The following is a 21,747-nucleotide window of genomic DNA, read 5'->3' on the forward strand; positions in this document are numbered from 1 at the left end:
TACGCAAATTCCAACAATAGCTTCATTTCAATACAAAGTACTAGCCGGTGTATATAAAAACTGTGAACCCTTTTGAAATCAAATATTTGCATTTTTCAACTGTAATTGATTCCACGAATTGATTTCATACTAATTCCGGAAGTAGAGATACCCATATAAGGAAAAGAGACGCACTGAGTAGGTCACGCGGTATAAGCGTATATGATCTGCTTTTGCTTGCATGGGTGTGCAGCGACAAGTCAGATCATAGTCAAACTGAATAGTTCGGCTAACACTAATTGTTTCAGTTTCGCCTAGATAGTTAAGCGTTGAACGTTCTGAAAAAGCACAGGCAAAAGCAACACGCAATGGCAACTGTTATAGTGGAAGAGGTGGTGGAAGAAATTGTCGAAGAAGTTGTCGAAAATACCGTTGAAGATGTGGTCGAAACTACAGTAGAAGATACCGTTGAAGAAGCAGTCGAAGATTCTGTTGAAGAGACAGTAGAATCTGTGAGTGCTAAAAAAGCATTTATTTATTGCAACTTAATACTTTGGTTTTCTGAGACTAATGTGGTTTTCTGAGAAGGATTCCAATCAGGAATTATTCAGAAATGACGATGATATTTTCAAGGGATATGAAAATAAAAAATATTTCTGTTTTGTTGAAAAGAAAATTTACACCTCTTATAAAGGCTTTTTACAAAATTTGTTTATCTTCCTTACTTCGCAAGATATTGGCGATCAAAAACATCGGCTCATCTTGTTTTATAATGAGATCTAATTCGCACTCTAATTAAAGACCCAGCCTCGTACCCAGGCGCTTCAAATAACTAATTATAATCAGAATTATAATATAGCTACTCAATGTATATGAGCTATTCCGCAATCTGATGGATCGGAATCGTGGTGTACCTACAAGCTATAATTTGATATCATATTATTCGATATACCATACCTGAATTTCAGATTGAAAAACAAGCATCACAAGCCGTAACGCGTAAAGAGCAAAGCGCAAACAACAAATATACCATATTCTTCCTATGGCTATTTTAATCTTTCCAGTGAATTCAAAACAACATTGTAACATGTCATTGCTTGCAGAACGGGTGAGCTGCTTCAAAACATGTGCTGACAAAAGGTCAACAAGCATCGGATGTCATGTCATGCTGGGATTTCATAATACAATCGCGCGACAAAAACATGCATTTTTCCCCTTAAACCTCTCGTTTCTCTCTGAGACTCTCTCTACGTATTATTACATTCATAAAATATACGCGCGGTTTTTTACACCTTAGACATTGGTCATTGTGCTATCTAGTGTTGCAAACACTAGTTTTGGAAGAAATAAAAAAGTCGTATTTGAAATGTGTATGTGACCGTATTTATCTACGTCACAGTTTTGTTTCCCAAAAGTTGTGGTGCACAGCTTTGTCTAATTTTCCGATGCCCGATTCGATTTCGCTCGCATCAGTACGGCCATTCCTCGAAGAGGAACAAATAAACCGTTCTTTTGATGCTGTTTGATTAAGTTTAGATTGAATTGGGGTAAGAATATATTTAATACATGTAGATTCTGGTCCTATTTTGATATCGCTGCTATTTTGCCGTTTAACATGATGTGGTCGTGTATGGGCGCGTTGACATGTCGCAGTTTGCACAGGATTGATGCAGCTCGTACCCAGGCGCTTTAATAGTAAAATATATAACGTTGCATTCAGTTATTGTTATCCGTGTTTCAAGCGTTGTAGCATCGTTTTAACATGCGCAATGTTGAAATATACGCGCAGATTTGAAAAGACAGGGTCTTTGTGGTCATTTTGGTGGGAAAATTATAAAATTTAGCGCAATTCCGGCGGTGTCATTTCGAGGTTGAAACTATTGTTATTGTACCAATGATCGCGATGTTCCTTTTATTTGGCATTGGATGCTTGTGGTGTTATTCTTATTTATGATTCTTCTGTCGTTGATGCCCGGTGAACGAGGAGAGATATGAAAAAGGGAACCATCAACAGTCATCGGGAGATCCTTTTTTTGAGGCATCAATAAACAAATATAAAGTCCGCAAGTTTGATTTATTCACCCTCATTTAGTTTGTAAATAAGGCTAATGATCGAAACACTTGCCAGTTTCCAGCAAATTCTGCATTCGTTTATTTATATATAACTTGTTTGGTATATCTTGATGAACCATTGAGAATCTGTGCATATGATAATTGTATATGTTTCCCTATAATTGTGTAATTTGTCTATACAGCATAGTGACATGATTTTGCCTTAAACTGAAAAACCCCAAGTGCCCCGTCAGCCATCAGTTCGTCGCATGATCTTTATTCATCGTCAGTCTCTGGATATCATACATAGTGAACTTTAACTTTATTTTTGCTTTTATCCCTCGAAATAATCTAAAAAATCCACAGAAATTTATGAACAACCGCGTCATACAAGTATTTTATTTATACTGACATATATATTCAGACTAATTTGCAAATGAAGTGCGCAACATAAATAACACGTAACTAACCTCTATGGGATAAAACATTTTCTTGTCTACGTATTCAATATGCAAAGATTAACTTTCACGACCCAACGTTTCGACACTCCGGTCTAGTGTCTTTATCTGGGGTGATCTGATTTTGAAACTCAGTTCCTTATATGCTCTCAAAATGACGTCATATATCAACGTCATACCTGGTTGCCGTGAACTCATTAACTTTAACGTGTCGCTTAATACCTCTGGACAAGAACCCTGGTGTCAGACCGATTGGGATTGGAGAGGTTCTACGACGGATAATTGGAAAATCAATTGTCTTTGCCATCAAACCACAAATCATGGATAGCGCAGGAGAAAAAGAAACAGACGCTGTCTTACTGGTAGATGCCACCAATGCGTTCAATTCCATCAACCGCAAGATCATGTTACATAACATTCAGTACATTTGTCCCTGTTATGTAACAGCTTCAAGATTGTTCGTGCAAGGTGGTAAAGAAATTACATCAGCTGAAGGTACCACGCAAGGTGATCCGTTAGCCATGCCGTTATACGCCGTCGTCATTACTCCACTCCTGCTCATGATTAAATCTGATGAAGCTAGTAATGTAAGGGATGTTGCGTACGCGGATGACCTTAGTGGAGCAGGTAAGCTAATGCAACTGCGTGCCTGGTGGGAGAGGATTGCCGTGTATGGTCCGAGTCTTGGTTACTACCCGCGAGCTGATAAATCCTGGTTGATTGTGAAGCCACACCTGGAGCAGACTGCCATTGAGATCTTCGCTGGAACTAATGTACAAATTTCAAGTGAAGGGCATGAGCACCTTGGAGGATATCTTGGATCGGATGACGGAAAAGATAAGTATATTAGTTCTTTAGTTAGTAAATGGTGCCAGCAACTTCACGTTTTGAGTGAAATTGCCAAATTCCAACCCCAAGCAGCATACACGGCGTTTGTCTCAGGTTTTCGGCACAGATTTACTTACCACATTCGTGCCGTTCCAGGTATCAAGACCGCGATGCAGCTTGTTGACGACACCATCAACCTGAAGCTCCTTCCTGCACTCCTCGATAACCGTAGCTTGTCCATCCATGAGCGACAATTGGTTTCGCTTCCAGCTCGTATGGGAGGTCTTGGTATTCCGATCTTTAACGACATCTGTGATGAAGAGCATTTGAACTCCACAACCATCTGTCATCTTCTCTCAAGTAGAATCATCCACCAGAATGGTACACTATCAGCAGAACATGGAGATTCCATCAACGATCTTCACCGTGAGATTGCAAAACAACGTCAAGCAAGGAACTCGTTGCTGCTGCAGAACTTGAGATCGAGCATGAGTGAAGAGCAGATTCAAGCAAGTGACCTCGCCCAGTTGAAATGATCCTCAGCTTGGCTAACTGCTCTGCCACTTGCTGATGAGGGCTACATCTTGAATAAGCGTGAGTTCTTTGATGCAATCTACATGCGTTATCGATGGCCTTTGAAACGCCTTCCGTCTTTCTGCGCTTGTGGAAAATCGTTCACGGTAGATCATGCCCTGTCGTGCCTGAAGGGAGGTTTTATCCATCGAAGACATAATGATATCCGTGATCTACTTGCTGCTGCTATCGGTGACGTTGCTTACGATGTTTCAATTGAACCTGCTCTTGCTCCTTTGACTGGCGAGGTTCTTCCATCCAGTGCTAACTCAACCGATGACGCCAGAGTGGACATTGCTGCGAGAGGTTTCTGGCAGAGATGTGAAAAGGTATTTTTTGATGTAAGGGTGTTTAACCCATACGCCTTTCCACATCGACGCCAGACGTTGAGCAGCTCGTTAAAAGCCAACAAACGGGAAAAGAAGCGACATTACAACCAACGGATTGTTGAGGTCGAGCATGGCTCCTTCACACCGGTCGTCTTCAGCGCCTTTGGCAGATGCGGAGAGACCCAACATTTTCTCTCCTTCCTGGGTGCGAAGCTGGCTGACAAGAAGAATCATTCTCCATCTATGGTGGTTAGCTGGTTACGACGAAAGATCGCTTTTGCTTTGCTTAGAGCTCGCGTGGTGTGTGTTCGTGGCAGTCGAAGTTGGAGGACTGCGTCCATCACATCAACTAATGACATTACGTTGTCGGAATGGAACTCCAACATTAGCGAGTAGTCTAGTTAAGTTGTTTTTGTAAATAGTCTGTAGAACTATTATACTTAGTTTTAATGCATGATTGATTATTGTAAGTTTCCCCAGTACTAGTAATGTGAATAAATTATACGAGTATATTCGCATGTTGCTGTCTTTTCGATTACTTGCCTCACAACCATCTACGTTTTTTTCTGTTAAAAAAACTGAAGAGGAAAGGTGGATATGTCTAAAAAGATAACAAGCCACCATCATACACGTTTCTACACCAGTTTTTGATAGGTTGTATGTATCAGCATGGATAATAAAATCACGGATTTTCAACAAGGTTAAAATGCTGACGCCATGAGTTTCCTATCCAGTCTTTTAACTATCCATGGTATCAGGTTCATTTTTGCAAGAATTACTTATACAGGTTGCATGATTAAAAAAAAGTAAACTCCTTGAAAAAGTATACCCTAAAGATGCGCGTGAGATTCGCAAAAACTTTTAGCAAACCCAAGTAATTTGAAGTTCTATGTGACAGCTAGCATTAAAATTTATTCAAATCCTAGCTTTTTCCTTTGCAGGAAAGTTGTTTTAAAAGCATTTATATTAACAGCATTTATTTACAAAATTATTTCAAGAGAGCTTTGAGAGAATACTTCACGGAATAAATTTTTGAACCTTTGAAAACTGACAATTATACCTTTTCTAGCAACGGCTGAATATGCATATATATTTATATATATTATGTAATATCTTATATTTAGACAGTTGAAACTTCTGTTGAAAATGCAGTCGAAAATGCGGTTGATGACGCATTGGATGATATAGTAGAAGGCAGTGTAGAAGAAGCAGTAAGTTCCTCGATAGGGAAAACGATCGTCAAAATCATCGTCGGTAGGTATAATAATTACACGTCGTTGAAACCAAATCCCAAACTATTTCAAAGTTTTTGGAATTTTTAGAGATAGCTAGTGCATTTTGAAGGTTGTATACACAGTGTTAAAACAACTAAAGAATCAGACTGAAGTGTGATTTCTGTAGTTGTTTTAACACAGACGTTACACAGTGTGCTCCACAGTTTTAAAGTCTATGTACATCTTAATTGTTCTTATAACACATTCGCACGAGTGCGTTATTTCCAAATTACTATGCCTGTATGCTCTTGATTGATCACCCTCTCCTGTGCAATGATTTTTTAAAGTTTTTAATAATGTCATGACTATTTTCGATATAGTCCCCACTAACATTAAGTGATAGGTAGGTGACTAAATGTTTGGTTACTGAGAGAATGTATATAGTTCACTGACTGACTGACCTTATGCGAATAGTCAGGCCTAGCGAGGGGTGCATGTGTGGGTGGTGGGGTCAGCCAGGTGTTTGACCGACGGGCTAAAAAAGGATATTTGAAGGGCTTGCATAGTTTGACTATATATCTGTAAAAGATGGCATAATTACCTACTTTCAAAATTAATATTCCGTTTGATGGTCAGCAGTGTGCCGCCGTGAACGTGACCAAATAAAAAACACGATACTTTCTGAAATTAGCATTGTTTATTAATACGTAGTTATCATATGTATAATTATCCCATGTGGTTCTTTGTAACTCCCAAATTCTTCTGAGAGCTACGCTGCTTTGGTGTGCCGTTAACGCCACAAATTGAACTCCACTAAATTCGCTAACCACGATGATAGGATAACACGTGCGCGGATAATGGTTATAAAATGTATCTTTAATGATAAAGTTTATAATACTGTGCGGTTGAAGGTGTATGGTAACTGATCAATCCGGTAACGGAATATTGAATAGAGTGATCGCGGAATAGAAATATAGTGGGTAACGTTCGAACTAAAAATACAAGAATTAAACCGCACTAAGTCATGCAATCTAGGCAAATTAAATACTATAACAGGCATGCACTAAATACGAATAAATCAACTAACGTAGCTACATATGTTTACAAACTATAATAACACAAAGATAGAGTCTTACTTTAGTTGGCGCACACACCAAACTGCTGCTGAATACCGTCGATAGAGTTCGAACATAAACGTAAATAACCAATTGTAGAGTAGAGTGACCATACTCTAGTTGACAGTGATATACAATACAATGAAACATTAAACTGTGTGCAGCTGCGCGTGTAGTCGCAGGAAGTAACAAAACGGAAATTAACGACATACGATAACAATAACAAAGTTAGGGTTTCAAACCAACATACCGGCCCCTTAAAGGCGGTACTACGAGCCTTTACAATACCGTTTTTTAAATGGTTTGAAACACGAAATAATGTCAATAACTAAATAAGTAAATGAATAAAGCGTTAGTTTTAATAACAATGTTTATCACGATCTCATACCAACATCAGGCGGCTTCTTCTAGGAGGACGATCTTGTCTACAGGCCTCACCAACTCGTTGCTGCTTGTCTTCAGTTTCACGGATCGTACCAGTCCGTCACGCTTGTTGCGGTACACTTCCAACACCCGAGCTAAGGGCCATACTCCTCTTGGTTTGCTGTCGTCTAGCACCATAACGATGTCGTTGACTGCCACGTTCCTCTTCGAAGCGTTCCACTTTTGTCTTTTCTGCAGTAAGGGGAGATACTCCCTTACCCAACGTCTCCAGAACAGGTTGCACAGATATTGCACTTGACGCCATCTCCTTCGGTTCTGATTGTCTTCCTTTCCAAAAACACCGGGTGGAAGGGCGGGTTGGTGACGTAATAGAAGCAAGTGGTTTGGGGTGAGTGGTTCTTCGTCCCGTGGATCATCTGACAGCTTCGTGATCGGTCTGCTGTTCACCACGGACTCTACCTCGCAGAACAACGTGTTGAGGCTCTCGTCGTGAAGCACTTGTTCCGTCATCAGCGCCTTCATGACCTTCCTTACGGTTCTTATGCACCTCTCCCACACTCCACCAAAGTGAGATCCAGCGGGTGGGTTGAAGGTCCACTTGACATTTCGTTGAAGCAGGAAGTCGTGGATCTGTTCTTGATTCCATTCGTCAATGGCTTGTCTTAGCACTCGTTCACCCTTGACGAAGTTTCCTCCGTTGTCCGAGCGGATCTCCATAGGTTGACCTCGCCTTGCCACGAATCGTCGGAGAGCATCAATGAAAGAGTCGGTGTCCAACGTGTGGGCCACTTCTAGATGGATCGCTCGTGTTGTCATACAAGTGAAGAGCACTCCGTACCGCTTGACACGACTTCTCGCACGTTTTACTTCGAACGGTCCGAAGCAGTCGACGCCTGTATACGTAAACGGTGGCAGCGAGGGCGTTACCCGGTCTTCTGGCAGGTCGGCCATCTTTTGATTGCATACTGTTGACTGACGTTTCTTACAGCTGAGGCACTTGCCGATGACCTTCTTCACGGCTGATCTTCCGTCTACGATCCAATACCTTTCTCTGATGAGGGAAAGCGTGTGCTCGACGCCGGAATGACCCGCGATGTGGTGGTAATGGTTTACAAGGAGTCCAATAACATGGTGGTCTTTCGGGAGGATGATAGGGTGTTTAGCGTTGTCGTTTATTGGTGCTCTCCGCAGTCTTCCGCCGACACGTACCAACCCATTCTTTAATACTGGATCCAGCTGGAACACGCGGCTCGATTTCTTAACCGTTACGTTCTTGCGATCTTTATCGCTACTTTGGTTTATTCTTTCTAGGCATTCTCGTTCTTCGCTGAAACATTCTTGCTGCACATGTCGAATTATTTCCTTCTCAGCGTTGACCATTTCGGACACGGAAATAGGCGTGATGGACGTTGAAAACCCGATCGCTTCAGCAGGATTTAACTTCTTCTGGATGACGCGACGTTTCAGGATCGCCTGGTAGCGCAAAACCAGCGCTAGGACCTTTTTCAGCCGACTCCAAGAAGAGAAATGCTTGACTAACTCTGCAAGTGGATGTAGATTAGAAATTTTGTTCGTGTACGTGGCGGATTGTCGCTTGACCTCGGGGTCGTTGTCTCCAATGACCAAGCTCAGATCACTGGGTGGCTGTGGCCAAGCGGCCCTTGGCTTGCTCAGGAAATCCGGCCCCTGTATCCATCGCTGGAGTTGTGTCGCTGGCACGCCACGAGATGCGTCGTCGGCTGGATTGGCAAGGGTGTTGACGTAATGCCACTGGAAAGTAGAAGATGCATCAAGTATCGTAGAAATTCTATTGGAAACGAAGGTCTGAAATCGTTTATCTTTGTTCTGTAGGTAGCGTAGGACACACGTGCTGTCGGTCCAGAAGAACGTGTCGTTCACTTCGAGCGTGAGTTCTCCCCGACAGATCTTCTCCAGTCTCGTGGCTGTAACAGCTGCTGAAAGCTCCAGACGAGGTATCGTAACTTGTTTGATTGGCGCTAAACGGGACTTCCCCATTACAAACGAACACTTGATATTGCCGGCTTCATCTTCTACACGTAGGTAGGTGGCGGCTCCATAGCCGTCTTGCGACGCATCAGAGAAATGATGCAGTTGGAACGAACTGATCTTGGCGTCATTGGTAGGCTTGAGACACCGATCTATTTGCACATCCTCGAGCTTCGGCAGTTCCTTCAACCACGATTGCCAGCGGGCCAGGTGTTCGTCCGGGATTGGGTCGTCCCAACGGAGCTTCAAGCGGCATAAGTCCTGCAGGATTTGTTTCGCCTTAAGGACAAACGGAGCGACAAATCCCAGCGGATCGAAAACGGAACTGACCACCGACAAAATGCCTCGTCTGGTTGCGGGACGGTCTTTCACTACAATACTGAAACCGAATTTGTCTGATGATACGTTCCAGCGAACACCCAGGGCTCTCTGAATAGGAGATTTGTCCAAGTTCATGTCCTTGACTTGCTCCGATCTTTCTGATTCTGGTAGTGACTCCAGCACGGCTTTAGAGTTGGACGTCCACTTCGTTAATCTGAATCCTCCCCTTGCCAACAATTCCCGCAGTTGGTTTGCCAATCTCACCGCTTCCGGATCTGTTGGAATGGACTTCAAGCAGTCATCAACGTAGAAATTTCTTTCGACAGTTTCGGTTGTTTCTGGGTCGAATTCGGCCTTGTTATCTTGGGCGGTTCTCCGCAGGGCAAAGTTTGCGCAGCTGGGCGATGAGGCACCTCCGAATAGGTGTACGTTCATTTCGTACTCCTGCACTGGTTGATCCAGGTCGCCGTCCGGCCACCACAGGAATTTCAGAGCCTTACGATCTTCAGAAGGGACACGGACTTGGTAGAACATGGCCTCGACATCCGACATCATAGCCACGCGCTCCTCGCGAAATCTTGTCAAGACGCCAACAAGCGAGTTGGTAAGGTCCGGCCCCTGTAAGAGCTGGTCGTTGAGAGACGTCTGGTGATACTTGGCTGAGCAGTCGAATACCACTCTCACCTTGTCGGGTTTCTGAGGATGGAACACGGGGTGATGTGGCAGGTACCACGCAATGCTTGACTGGTCGACTTCGCGGTTCTCGACTTTGCTGGCGTAATCATTCTTGATAAGATCGTTCATGAAGCCCTTGTACTTCTCGTGTACTTCTGGTTCTCGTTGAAGACGCTTCTTCAAAAGACTTAGTCGTCTTTCCGCTACCGGTCTGTTGTTTTTGAGTTGCGGCGGATGACTCTTCCATGGCAGCCCGATTTCGTAATGACCCTCCTTCAATTGGACGCTTTCCTCCATGATTTCCAGCGCTCTCTTGTCATTTTGCGACATTGACTGTTTGGCATCGTAGGACGAGTCGTTGAACTCCAAGTTGCAATAGTCCTGGAATTGCTGCTCAAGACGAGCAGTGCTCTGCAAAAAGTTGGACGTAGCTGACGTGTTCTTTCCTCTACCAAGAGGGCCATTGAGTACCCATCCTAGGATGGTCCGAGTCGCGAAAGGTCCTCCGCTCTCACTTTGTCGTACTTCCATTGGTTGTATTGCTTCGGGGACGTCGCTTCCGATAAGCAGGCCGATTTCGGCGTCGATCTCTGGCAAGGATAATCCTTCAAGATGTGGCCAGCGGTTTACATCTTCCTGGTTACTGATGGCGTCGCGGGAGATTGGTAGAGATGGTCGTGAATACACCACTGGCATATTAACGGGCTGTGCTGCTGAATCCAGTGAAGACACTTCAAGACTCACCTGGGAGCACTGCACGAGCGAGTTTTTACCTTGTATTGTCGTCAGCGACAGACTCGTCTTGCGGCCTTGAAGGTCGAGTTGGTCGAGCAGGGCTTCGGTGCAGAATGATGTATTCGAGCCCGAATCCAAGAATGCATACGTTTCCACCGTCTTAGATGCACCATGGCCAGATGCCTTGACGCGAACAGGAACGATGGCCAGCGCTGTCACAGAATCGTATCTTGGCGCGTTGGGTTTGGTCGACATTCGAACGTACAAACTATCGGCTTGTGTAGGGTTTTCGTCTGCTGGTGTACTGTTTCCGTTGGCTACGCTCTCTTGACTGGTTTCTACGTCTACAGGGGGTGTTGCATCAGCATCGTCTTCGGGCGTCTTCTCGGACCTCGGATGCAGAAACGTCGAGTGCTTTGTTTCACATTCTGGCACCTTGCAGTAACTGGGTTTGGGACACGCATTAACAAAATGTCCTGGCAGTAGACAGTTGAGCACAGTTTGCTGTTTCTGACTACTTGTCTTCTTTCGGCCAACGATTGCTTCCGGAACTTTTCGCAGCGTGACAGCCAGTGGGCCATCTTACACAGTGGGCACCACTTTTCTCTGGCTTCGGTCGAGGTTTGCTCGCCCCCTTGCGTTGCGAAACCGTTGGCACTACGGCGTGGTCGTTGATTTCCTGGGCCGGTGATTTTGTCTGACGCTCTTTCAAGTTTACCGAACACAGGATGGCTGGCTGCTCTGGCCTTCATCGTCACGAAATCTGTTAGGTCCTTGACTGTCACGTCTCTTTCTTCTTTTTCCACAATACGGTCCACCGCGTCTCGCCATTTCGCGCGAAGTGGGTACGGCAGGCGATCGACGATTTTCTTTAGGTTTTCTGGATTGTCCAGTTTCCCTATGTAACCAATTTCCTTCAATGTGTTGGTGCAACTCACCAGCTGGATGGAGAATCTCTGCAGCTCCTCGCCGTCCTCTGTTCTGATGGGGGCCCCGTTGATGAGTTTCTGTACGTGCGCGGCGGCGATCTTGTATTTCTGACCGTATCGCTCCTTAAGCAAGCGTCGCGCTTCTCTATATCCCTCCTCTGGCTGCATGGACAGACAACTTCGCATCAATTCCTGCACGCTTCCGGAAGTGTGCTGCACTAAAAGGTAGAGTCTTGCGCTGGGGTCGTTTGCCTTGCGCTCTACCAGATGTTCAAACGCACGCACAAAGTCGCAGTAACCTAGGGGATCGCCGTTAAACGTCTGTAAACTGGGTCGTGGTAAGGTGAGCGCCATTACGCTTTCTTGTTGCTGTTGGACTAGCTGCTGTAGCACCCCATTCTGACGTTCTTGCGTTGTCATTAGCGCTTGGAACGATTCCTCGCGAAACTTATCCAATTGAGAAAGGTCGTTGACGTACGAGCGTTCGTAGCCCTGCGGCGTTACGGCGCGCCATTCGGGGGCTTCAGGGTTGAGTGTTTGACGTGCAGACATGTCTACGGCAGCGGGCTTAGCTTCGGGACTTGAAGAAACCTTTGGGGCATTCTCGAGTCGTTGGTCGGTGAGATTTAACTTGCGCTGGACCGGTGGCGAACTATGCAAAACACTTTTGCCGTTACGACTGCGTATTTCCTCGATTTCGCTTTCTTCGTAGGCTCTTTGTTCAGCTTCAGCGACCGCTAACTCAGTCCTAAGTTCGAGTTTGGCTTTTCTTTGATTTAGTTTAAGCTCTTCGAGTTCGAGCTCTTGCCTTTCTTGGATAGACGCAGCTTTAGCTTCAAGCGCTGCTATCTTGGCTGCCGCTCTTGCTTTCGCGCTTGCTGAGCTTCTTGTCGAGCTGGTCTTAGACTTAGCGCGCGAGGAGGTATACGATGCCACGTTGCTAGCTGAGTCTTCCGGATGTACGATTACGTCAATGCATTGTTGTTTGAGCCACGATTGCATTTGTGTTTCTATGGCGCGCACTTGTTCTAACACGGTATGAAAATAGCTGGCAGACTGATCCAAATCGTCTTCATTCGTTAATTGTTTGTTGTATGCCTCATGAGCAGCCTTAAATTCGCTTGTAGCATGTTGTAATTCTATTGACATTTCCTTGACAACGTCAACACTGTCGCTTGAAAGCATCGACTCCGAAATCCGATTCACTTTGCGCGTTACGTTGGCCTTTGCGCTGCTACGAGCCTTCTTTAGGTCGTCGATTGCTATAGATTGTTCCATTGCGAGTTGAAGGTTCGCGATAGACAATGTTTATTGGCCGAGGTCGCGTTTATCGCCGCGCCGTGATGAGATTTGAACCAGATGGTTTACAACGCGCCGCACACAAGGCTAGCGGGATACTATTACTGTTGAAGCACAATAGAGCGTTGATTCTGACGATGCAAACGAGTAGAATTCGAACTAAATTCGAACTAATGTAACTCCCAAATTCTTCTGAGAGCTACGCTGCTTTGGTGTGCCGTTAACGCCACAAATTGAACTCCACTAAATTCGCTAACCACGATGATAGGATAACACGTGCGCGGATAATGGTTATAAAATGTATCTTTAATGATAAAGTTTATAATACTGTGCGGTTGAAGGTGTATGGTAACTGATCAATCGGTAACTGGAATATTGAATAGAGTGATCGCGAATAGAATATAGTGGGTAACGTTCGAACTAAAAATACAAGAATTAAACCGCACTAAGTCATGCAATCTAGGCAAATTAAATACTATAACAGGCATGCACTAAATACGAATAAATCAACTAACGTAGCTACATATGTTTACAAACTATAATAACACAAAGATAGAGTCTTACTTTAGTTGGCGCACACACCAAACTGCTGCTGAATACCGTCGATAGAGTTCGAACATGAACGTAAATAATCAATTGTAGAGTAGAGTGACCATACTCTAGTTGACAGTGATATACAATACAATGAAACATTAAACTGTGTGCAGCTGCGCGTGTAGTCGCAGGAAGTAACAAAACGGAAATTAACGACATACGATAACGATAACAAAGTTAGGGTTTCAAACCTACAGTTCTTAGCGATAACACTTTTAAAACTATACATGCGAAATGCCAAAATACAATAGGTTGATTGATATATAATGCTATTTTCATATTATCTTTTGGACACTCCAGCAGGTTTGAATTAACATGCTAATTCGGGTATTTGGTGTGTTTAATATCCTAATATTAGTTGATTTTAAAACAGCGGGCTAAAACTACGATTACAAATAGTTCAGCAAAAACGTCTTGCTACATATAGAAGTTCTAATTCTCCACAATATCGAACTACTTCGTGGTATATTTATAAAAATATATTTGTCGTAACTTTGTGTGTATTTTGCCCAGGTCTCATCGCGGCTGTTGTCGTAATTTCTCCCATCATTGATCTAATAAAAGCTGCCACTGGTGTCGGTAAGAAAAAATGCCCTCTTGACGAAAAGACGAAGAGCAAGGTAAGAATTAGGATCATAAAAACAATAGAAGAATTGTATGGTATATATAATCGTACTTAGCCCAAGATATCCTAGTATAGAGAAATTCACACAATACACAATTTCTTCAAACATTCACATTTGTTTGTGATTTCTTTTCTCTGATACTAAGATGACCCGTTCAGAAGGTGTTCTGGACGCTCTTAACGCACTTGTTAAAGCCTGGTTAGAAAAACTGAAAACATATAATAAGGAAGACTCTCTCGGAAAGATTACCTATAAAGGCAAGACTGCAGATGCTGCTGGCGTGGTGTTCAGTCTGTTCAACGACATGAAAGAGGTGAGTCAGTATATTGACTATGCGGGCCGGAATGTGTTTCAAAATAGTCTACGATGTGTCCATGTAGTTGTCGGTATAGCTGTCATTAATTGTTATAATGAGCTATTGAGTTATGGCGCTCTTACTTAGTTTTCTAAGAATTCTGAACCATGCATGTTAGGCATGTTAGGCGTTTTATAACTAAACTATATGCACGAGCATATTGTTTTGAAAATGCCTAATACGAGCATATCTTTTTGAAAATGCCTAATACTCTAGCTGATGCTTTTCCAACAGACTTATACATGCTCAGATGGTAACAAATTTCCTTAGTAAAAATGCAACGTTCAGTCGTTCACATAATACGAAACACCGGAGATAATGTGCTGCAGGGAATGTCGTTTTACAGCGCTTTAATTCATAGCACGTGTTGTCGTGTTTAAAAGCATCATTAATCTTCCGACATGTTTGCACATGGACGCCTAGAGTATTTCGAATTCCTTACAAAAGGCAATTTGTGGCTCCCGTCTTAAAAATTTTTCTGCAGGTGCATGGTCAAAGCGAATCCTGAAATATTTGGTGCTGAATACAGTATATAATCGATCGGGAGACATTATGTCCAATCACGTCTATAATGTATACCTAAGTTCATTGATGGTTTGGTAGGCTATACTTTAACTTCATCATTCAAAAACAAACGGCGCGCGCGCTTGGTAGTAATTAGAGAATCAAAATAGGAAACGGTTGTTTCTCCAACTCAAAGTCTTGCAGAAGAAAAACAACAGCTACATGGTGATTAATCGAGCATTAATTTAGGCCGGAGAGATTAACGGTTCCAAATGTATATAGCTTTTTGTCCATCATTTCTACCAAACGATGCGCAAGTGGATTGGTTCCGAATAGCAATAGCATATGATGTGGTAGAGAGTTTCATAACTCATTAATTGTATAACGAGTGATGACTTTATAGTGAAGACCATTTAGCTTTCAACAACACATGGGAAACCTAGCTTTATTTGGTCTCGATGTAATCACAGTTATGTAATGCCGGTAACCAACTCATTCTCAAAGATACAAGTCCTGTATATCGTTCGATTTTCTGGTTTCTCTTAAAAGTTAAAAAATCAACTAATTAACATAGTTGGGTACTAATAGAAAATGTCTGTCTGTCAACAGAAAATCAGTATCCATCGGTAACTGCAAATCAAAATATAGTTATGGTAAACAATTCATGACAAATGAAATTAGTTTTGCAATTTTGTCCCATGTTATGTAGCATGTTTTGCAAGTTTTCATTTTTCTTGGATATTTGCAGGAGCTCAAGAAAGCTTCCCGAATTGCTGACGAGTGCAAAGAAAACTGCGAATGGGAAGCAAACATTGACCAATTCGAACTTGATGTAATCCAGGCAGCCTACAATGTGAATGCCATTTTTATTGCCAAAGATTTGGGTTCTGTGATGAAGCAGAAAAATTTCCCTCCAGAAGCGGATCGTCAAAAGATGACAGATGCGTTTAATAAGTACTACAATGAGGACTGGAAGATGATGATCAAATTGAATGTGAGTATAGTCTATAGAATTTCCAGAATACCACACGCTATAATCCTATATTTAAATTATTATTCATAATTCATCAGTTCCCTGCAACCATGCAGATATATAAGATATTACACGGTTGCGAGTAGATATGAGATATTGTTTTTGCCACAAGAACATAAAATCCATATTTTCGAGCGAACCGTGTATATAAATATAATGTTCTGTTTATTATATGGACTAAATTCAGAGTGACAAAAATGCACACAAAGACGACAAGTAAATAGGCCGCGAAAGACCATCATAAAAGCGAATATTTTTTAAATTATGGCTATATATAGCCTAAACATTAAAGTAGAATAAATTTTACTTATCTCAATATGTCTTTTAAGACTTAAGTGTTTTCGTATAAGAAGAATTAAATCTATTCACGCCATGCAGTCTTTCGAGTATGCTTGTTTATGACGCACCTAGCTAGTCAGCTTGATAAATTGTTCTTTATGAAATAAAGGTACTTAACAAAGTACTTGCTCGGAGGCAAGTCAGAATGTAAATTTTATTTGTATTTGATACACGCTTTTTTATTTGTTTGTTTCATTTTTATGTGCAATCACAGTCCCTTAAAGGTCAAGATATTGCAGGTTTTTAATTTTTAAAGTGGTCGAAGAATCGAAAATTGGTCTACTACCAACCTTTACTAAAGACCATGTTACACGGTGCAATTTTTCTTGCAACTTGCAGCGAAATTCTACTTCTATAAAAGATGTAAATTAGTAAAGAATTGCATTGCAAGTTGCAGGAAAAATTGCACTGTGTAACAGGGCCCTCAGACAGAGCTAAAATTTCAGCCTGGTCTTAAGGCCCTGTTTCATTGTGCAATTTTTCTTGCAACTAATTCAGGGACGCCGGAACGATGTGAGGGCAAGGGGGGCAAATTTTGGTGAAAGGGCACTCCTGTAGCGGCGCACTAATAAAGAATGTTTGCAAAACATCGTCAGTTGAACTTCGTATGGTCGTGATTTCTCTTTCCAAGATAATTTCTGTGTCTAAACGATTGTGTTATTCTTGATGCTCGTTTCTGGCACGTCTAATTGGAATAGAGAATGTAATTAATCTTTTAGAATGAAAGGGCATTTTTGCCCCCCTTGCTCCTGCTGGTAAAAGGCAAGGGGGGCAGTTGCCCCTGCTGCCCCCCTGTTCCGGCGTCCCTGAACTAATTGCAATGCAATTCTTCTTTTGAGAGAGGTAAATTTGGCAACTACCGAAGTACCGAACTTTTGTCTTTATTAAAAGTAGAATTGCATTGCAAGCTGCAAGAAAAATTGCACCATGTAACATGGCCTTTACATAGAATAATTCCCACGTGTCATAAATTCAGACCGGGCGGAAACTTTCCATGTAATTGAGAAAATATTTTCGGTCCAGTTAGACGGGCTGAAACTCTAGCCTCAAGGGCTCCCCCCCTCTTTAAGGTCTGGCTACGTCCCTGGGATGCAGTGGCGTATGAGTTCTACGAGTGTTTTTATAATAGTTCTCAGTGAAATACCCCCATCCACATAATAAATATATGTTATTTACCGGCTGGGAGGTCCGGATAGAAAAATATCTTTCCGGGGTATCGAAAATGACCAGAGGGGAAATATTTTTCTATCCGGACCGAACGAAACGGTAAATAACGTATTTATTTTTTACAAAAAGCGGCGTTCGGTCGTTTTATAATTGTGTAGTCAGACTCTGCAGTGGCCACAAAAACATAAAAATCAAAACCTCATTCGTTTAATTTAGCTACTATATATAAAATTCACTTCAATTTATCGTGATATATAATCATTTTGTCCATATATTTAAAATAAAAAAGTCAAAAGTTTGCGAATAAACACGCTTTCGCTGGAGCATAAAATATATAGGATGTTGGACCGTGGTCAGATATCGTAAAATTCCCCCGCTGCTACAGCCAATCAGATTGCAGGAAAGGCTAGGATTTCGCCCGCTGCTGATTGGTAAAATAATAGAATAGATTATTCTTTTTAGTCCAGATCATCTTCATTACGTCATCGTTCTTATCCTTTATTCTTTTTATCCTCATTATCAACATTAGCGTCAGCAGACTATACTCAGCATCTAAGAGTGTTAACAGTCTTTACTGGCTGCAAACGTAACAACACAGTCGCTAAGCGTTCACTCGAGCTAAAGGAGTGTTTTTGCTGGTGCTTGTAGCTGGAGAAAATTTATAACTAGAAACAGAAGACTGGCAGGCACTGCAAAAACAGCGCAGGTTAGCTTACAACGACGCCGCCATCTTTAAGAGGGGAATAGGCAGTCGGGGAATCGATTCTCCACCAACATTTTAGCAAAGTAAATACATATTAACAGTCGTTTAGTTTTGATCGAAAACGCTTATAGATAGTGTACATTTACAAATGCAAATACCACAGCTGATGTTAATAAGCACACTGAAGCAGAAAGTCGCCGAATCAGAGGCCGAAGTTAGCACGAAGAAACAGGAAAGTGAACATGCGACCACGTTTTATTTCGATTGGCCAAAATTTAGATATAGGAGGCCGGCTCAGGCCGCGTATAAGGCTGGATTTCCACTTAGAGAGAAATAGTTCGCTAGCGAAATATTTGCATATTTTATCTTGAATCGAGAACAGTCATGTTGAACTAATTTATTTATGCTGTTAAAATTCTAAAGAAAATATGCCAATTCTTCGCTAGCTAACTATTTCTCTGTAAGTGGAAATCCACCCTAAGCCTTGCGCGAAAAAACAGACCGAAATTAAGACTTTCGCTTTAGTTTAGCTCGAGTAATTAACATATTGCCAGCCTGTAAACGGCAGCCAGTGAACTATAAAATTGCATTACAGAGTAATATGGTTCTTTTCGCGCAAAACGCCTGAACGGCTGAACCAGACATTTAAATTCCCTTTATTTAACATCTACAGGCAAAGAAGAACTTAACAAAAGCTGTTCAGGACGGGGCTAAAAAAGCGGCAACAACAGCAGTTACATCACTCATCAAAAAACCTCTTTCTGACGGAATCAAGTCAGGAATCGAAAACGAAGTCGTTCCTGGAGTAAAGAGTGGGGCCAAAAATGCCGCTCAGGCAGAGGTAAGTTCTCTGTCAAGTGCATATTGCCGGTGGCGGATGTCGACTTTTTTTTAAAAGCGCTGGTTTTTTTTTGGTCGCATCAACCACCTTGACATGTTAACGTTCACGATAATAACGATTCAATGAGGTGGTGGTGGTGGTGTTAGCAAAGGTATAAATAGATGATAGATAAATAGCCTCAAGCATTTCTGTATTTGTAAAAATGTTTAATGCGTATCCTTGGGCCAAAATTGAAACCGCGTCGCTGCATGTCTCTCGCGTCATAGATCTAAAACTCTCTTTTATGAAACCAATGATGGCTTCGGTGTCGGAGGTAGAAGTATGGTATTATGGTGGTGGTATACGGTGGCAGTATTTTTATGTTAGTGTTATACGCTAGATTTCGATTGCCGGAATCTCGTTTTTAAATTTGACTGTTGGAGGACGGGCTTTATTTGAAAGTAACCGTATGTTACTGAAACCGAATGGTCCAAATTTTATAGACAAAAGTGGTCTTTAACGAATGGAATAAGCGGATCAATTTACACGCTGCCATACCAGGTTATGGAATTGCTACGCTTAAGAATTGGATGATGGAAAACATCAAGCCCGAAGCTGTGAAAAAATCCACGGAGAAAGGTGAGTAAAAGTCGCCATAGCAAATTTTAAGAATTTTTTATCACAGCACATATCGTCAAAATAGTATAGTGGAGAGGGAAGCATGATAAAAATGGTCCTAACTGGAAATTGTTAATTTAAAGATGGGGAGTCCCTATGACTTATTTCCAGCATCCACCTCTGCAGTGAGTGAGGTCTGTTGAGAAAATACCATTTATCACTGCACATTTCTCATTTTATCACTGCACATTCTACTTTGATCACTGCACACTAAAATTAGGTATAAAAGTCGCACAGCCAAAACTGCATGGCTACGTTCCAAACTCAGAAAGTTGTTTTTAAAGAGTAAGTATCGTGCCATGCAGTGATCCATTTCTGCGCCCTAATGTTAACAAATAAGGTTCTCCGCAGGAATTGCTATCACCATTAGGCTATACGTAGAACCATGGATAACTAAAAGACTTAGTTAAAAGTGATTTTATTATCCATGGTAGAACGTTGCAGTTTGTCCCACGTTGTGGGAATAGGCCTAAATTCATTAATGTATACTGAATATTTACTGCTGTTCGGGACTTCGGGTGGTGCGAGTTAAAGGTACATACATATAGGTTTTTGAATGAAGCATTACAGAACAATACAGCCAAGAGCTAGGCTAACTTTGCCATGCCCGCGTTCATGCTATTGCTGGCGTAAGCAGCCGAACAGAGTTTATTTAGTAACACCGCCCTGCCTAGCCCTTTACCGGCACTGTGGGCTAAGAGAATATATTTAAGAACCAGACACAGTACTAAAATGCGGTGCCCGCAATGCTTGCCTAGAAATAAAACGTCCGCTCATTTCTAACGACATCACCAACTTACATTCTCCTGTCGGCCGCTGCCTGGTTGGTTGGTACATTAAGGTCAAAATTGCGCCGTTTTAAAATCTTCAGAAATAAGATATTTAGGCTAAAAATACTATCTAAAAATACTATCAAAATGAAGAGAAACGTGAGACGAATAAACTGGTGTAGAGCCGGAAACTAGAAAAGCAACGATACAGAAGTTATCAAGGATTAAGCGTACTGCATTTTTAATTTGTTTAATAATTTTGAGCGATTTGTCATGAAGTTCGCTTATTGAAACCATACTTTAAAACCTTCGAAATAGAATATATTTGGCTCAAAGTACTATAAAATAAATCGTAATGTAAGACCGATCCACTTATTTAAGGACGAAAATTAAAAGAGAAAACCAACGATATGAAAGATATCAAAGACCAAATTTACTATTACTAGTAAAGTATAGCATAGTAATTTTGAGCGATTTGTCAACAATTCAATTTTGTTTGTCTTTCAAACGTCATAAATCGCTGCGAATACTCTTGTTTAGTAATATATTTAAGATCTGTAAGTATAATTTCTTACGCTGAATCGAATGGTGGTATTTTTGTCCTTCTTGGGTGCATAAAAGCAGAGATACACGCAATTATCAGAGTTTGAGATTGGAATTTAAAAAAGATCGTTCCTTTAAAAAAGGAATTTGGCAAACGTACAACAAGATTAATAGTAATAATTAAGAAAAAATTCCAAGCATTCCAAGCATGTGCAAGGAATTTTTACTAGGCGATTAAGGAAACGTATTGATGCGAACAAACAAACTCACAGGCAGAATATAATGCGGTGCCAAACTTGGCGCGGGCACCGCAATCAAAAAAGTTTTTACTGAGCCTGAGGTAATTGGCTGACTGATGTTGTATTTTTTCTTGATTGTAGCTAAGGCTGCTGCAAATGCTATCATGCAGCTTCCTCCTGCACAGATCAAGATTATGAACATTACGTCAACCACCAAGGACCAAGTGTTGCGCCAGTACAAGAACCAGATCAAGAAAACTGCTGACAAGGCGGCTGATGACTACATTCAGAAAGCGCTTGCTGAACACAAGAGTAAATAGGACAACACCCTGAACAGACAATTCTCATGTTTGATTGATTACTAGACCAGCGTTGAAAACCCTTCTTTAGTTAAATAAGAATAATCATTTCCATTTGAAAAACTGAAAAAAATAGAAAACTTAGGTGATGTAGTTAGATTAAATTTTGTGAAAACATA

At 41.7% G+C, this 21,747-nt stretch overlaps 3 protein-coding genes across 5 annotated transcripts in view; all 3 read left to right on the forward strand.

Moving 5' to 3' along the window:
- Positions 1 to 21,747, forward strand: part of LOC114523127 (alpha-1,6-mannosylglycoprotein 6-beta-N-acetylglucosaminyltransferase A-like) — a 76,970-nt gene that overhangs the window by 33,699 nt on the left and 21,524 nt on the right. The window lies entirely within an intron of this gene.
- LOC114523108 overlaps positions 1 to 21,747 on the forward strand; it is a 72,717-nt gene that overhangs the window by 26,676 nt on the left and 24,294 nt on the right. The window lies entirely within an intron of this gene.
- On the forward strand, positions 262 to 21,606 carry LOC114523100. Its single transcript, XM_028543942.1, has 8 exons — positions 262 to 491; positions 5,344 to 5,473; positions 14,006 to 14,112; positions 14,264 to 14,431; positions 15,726 to 15,971; positions 18,893 to 19,060; positions 19,543 to 19,678; positions 21,411 to 21,606. The coding sequence occupies exons 1-8, from the start codon at positions 348 to 350 to the stop codon at positions 21,587 to 21,589; spliced, it is 1,278 nt and encodes a 425-aa protein (XP_028399743.1). The 5' UTR covers positions 262 to 347; the 3' UTR covers positions 21,590 to 21,606.

This window comes from Dendronephthya gigantea, unplaced genomic scaffold (assembly GCF_004324835.1).
Source record: "Dendronephthya gigantea isolate DGI-Jeju-01 unplaced genomic scaffold, DenGig_1.0 000000F, whole genome shotgun sequence".
Taxonomy (NCBI): Eukaryota; Metazoa; Cnidaria; class Anthozoa; order Malacalcyonacea; family Nephtheidae; genus Dendronephthya; species Dendronephthya gigantea.

What these genes read in the sequence shown, in the direction of transcription:
- LOC114523100 (XM_028543942.1), top strand. Translation starts at nt 348, where the DNA reads ATGGCAACTGTTATAGTGGAAGAGGTGGTGGAAGAAATTGTCGAAGAA. An exon ending in TGTTCAACGACATGAAAGAG is followed by an intron (nt 14,432 to 15,725) that starts GTGAGTCAGTAT and finishes GGATATTTGCAG; the next exon opens with GAGCTCAAGAAAGCTTCCCG. An exon ending in AGATGATGATCAAATTGAAT is followed by an intron (nt 15,972 to 18,892) that starts GTGAGTATAGTC and finishes TAACATCTACAG; the next exon opens with GCAAAGAAGAACTTAACAAA.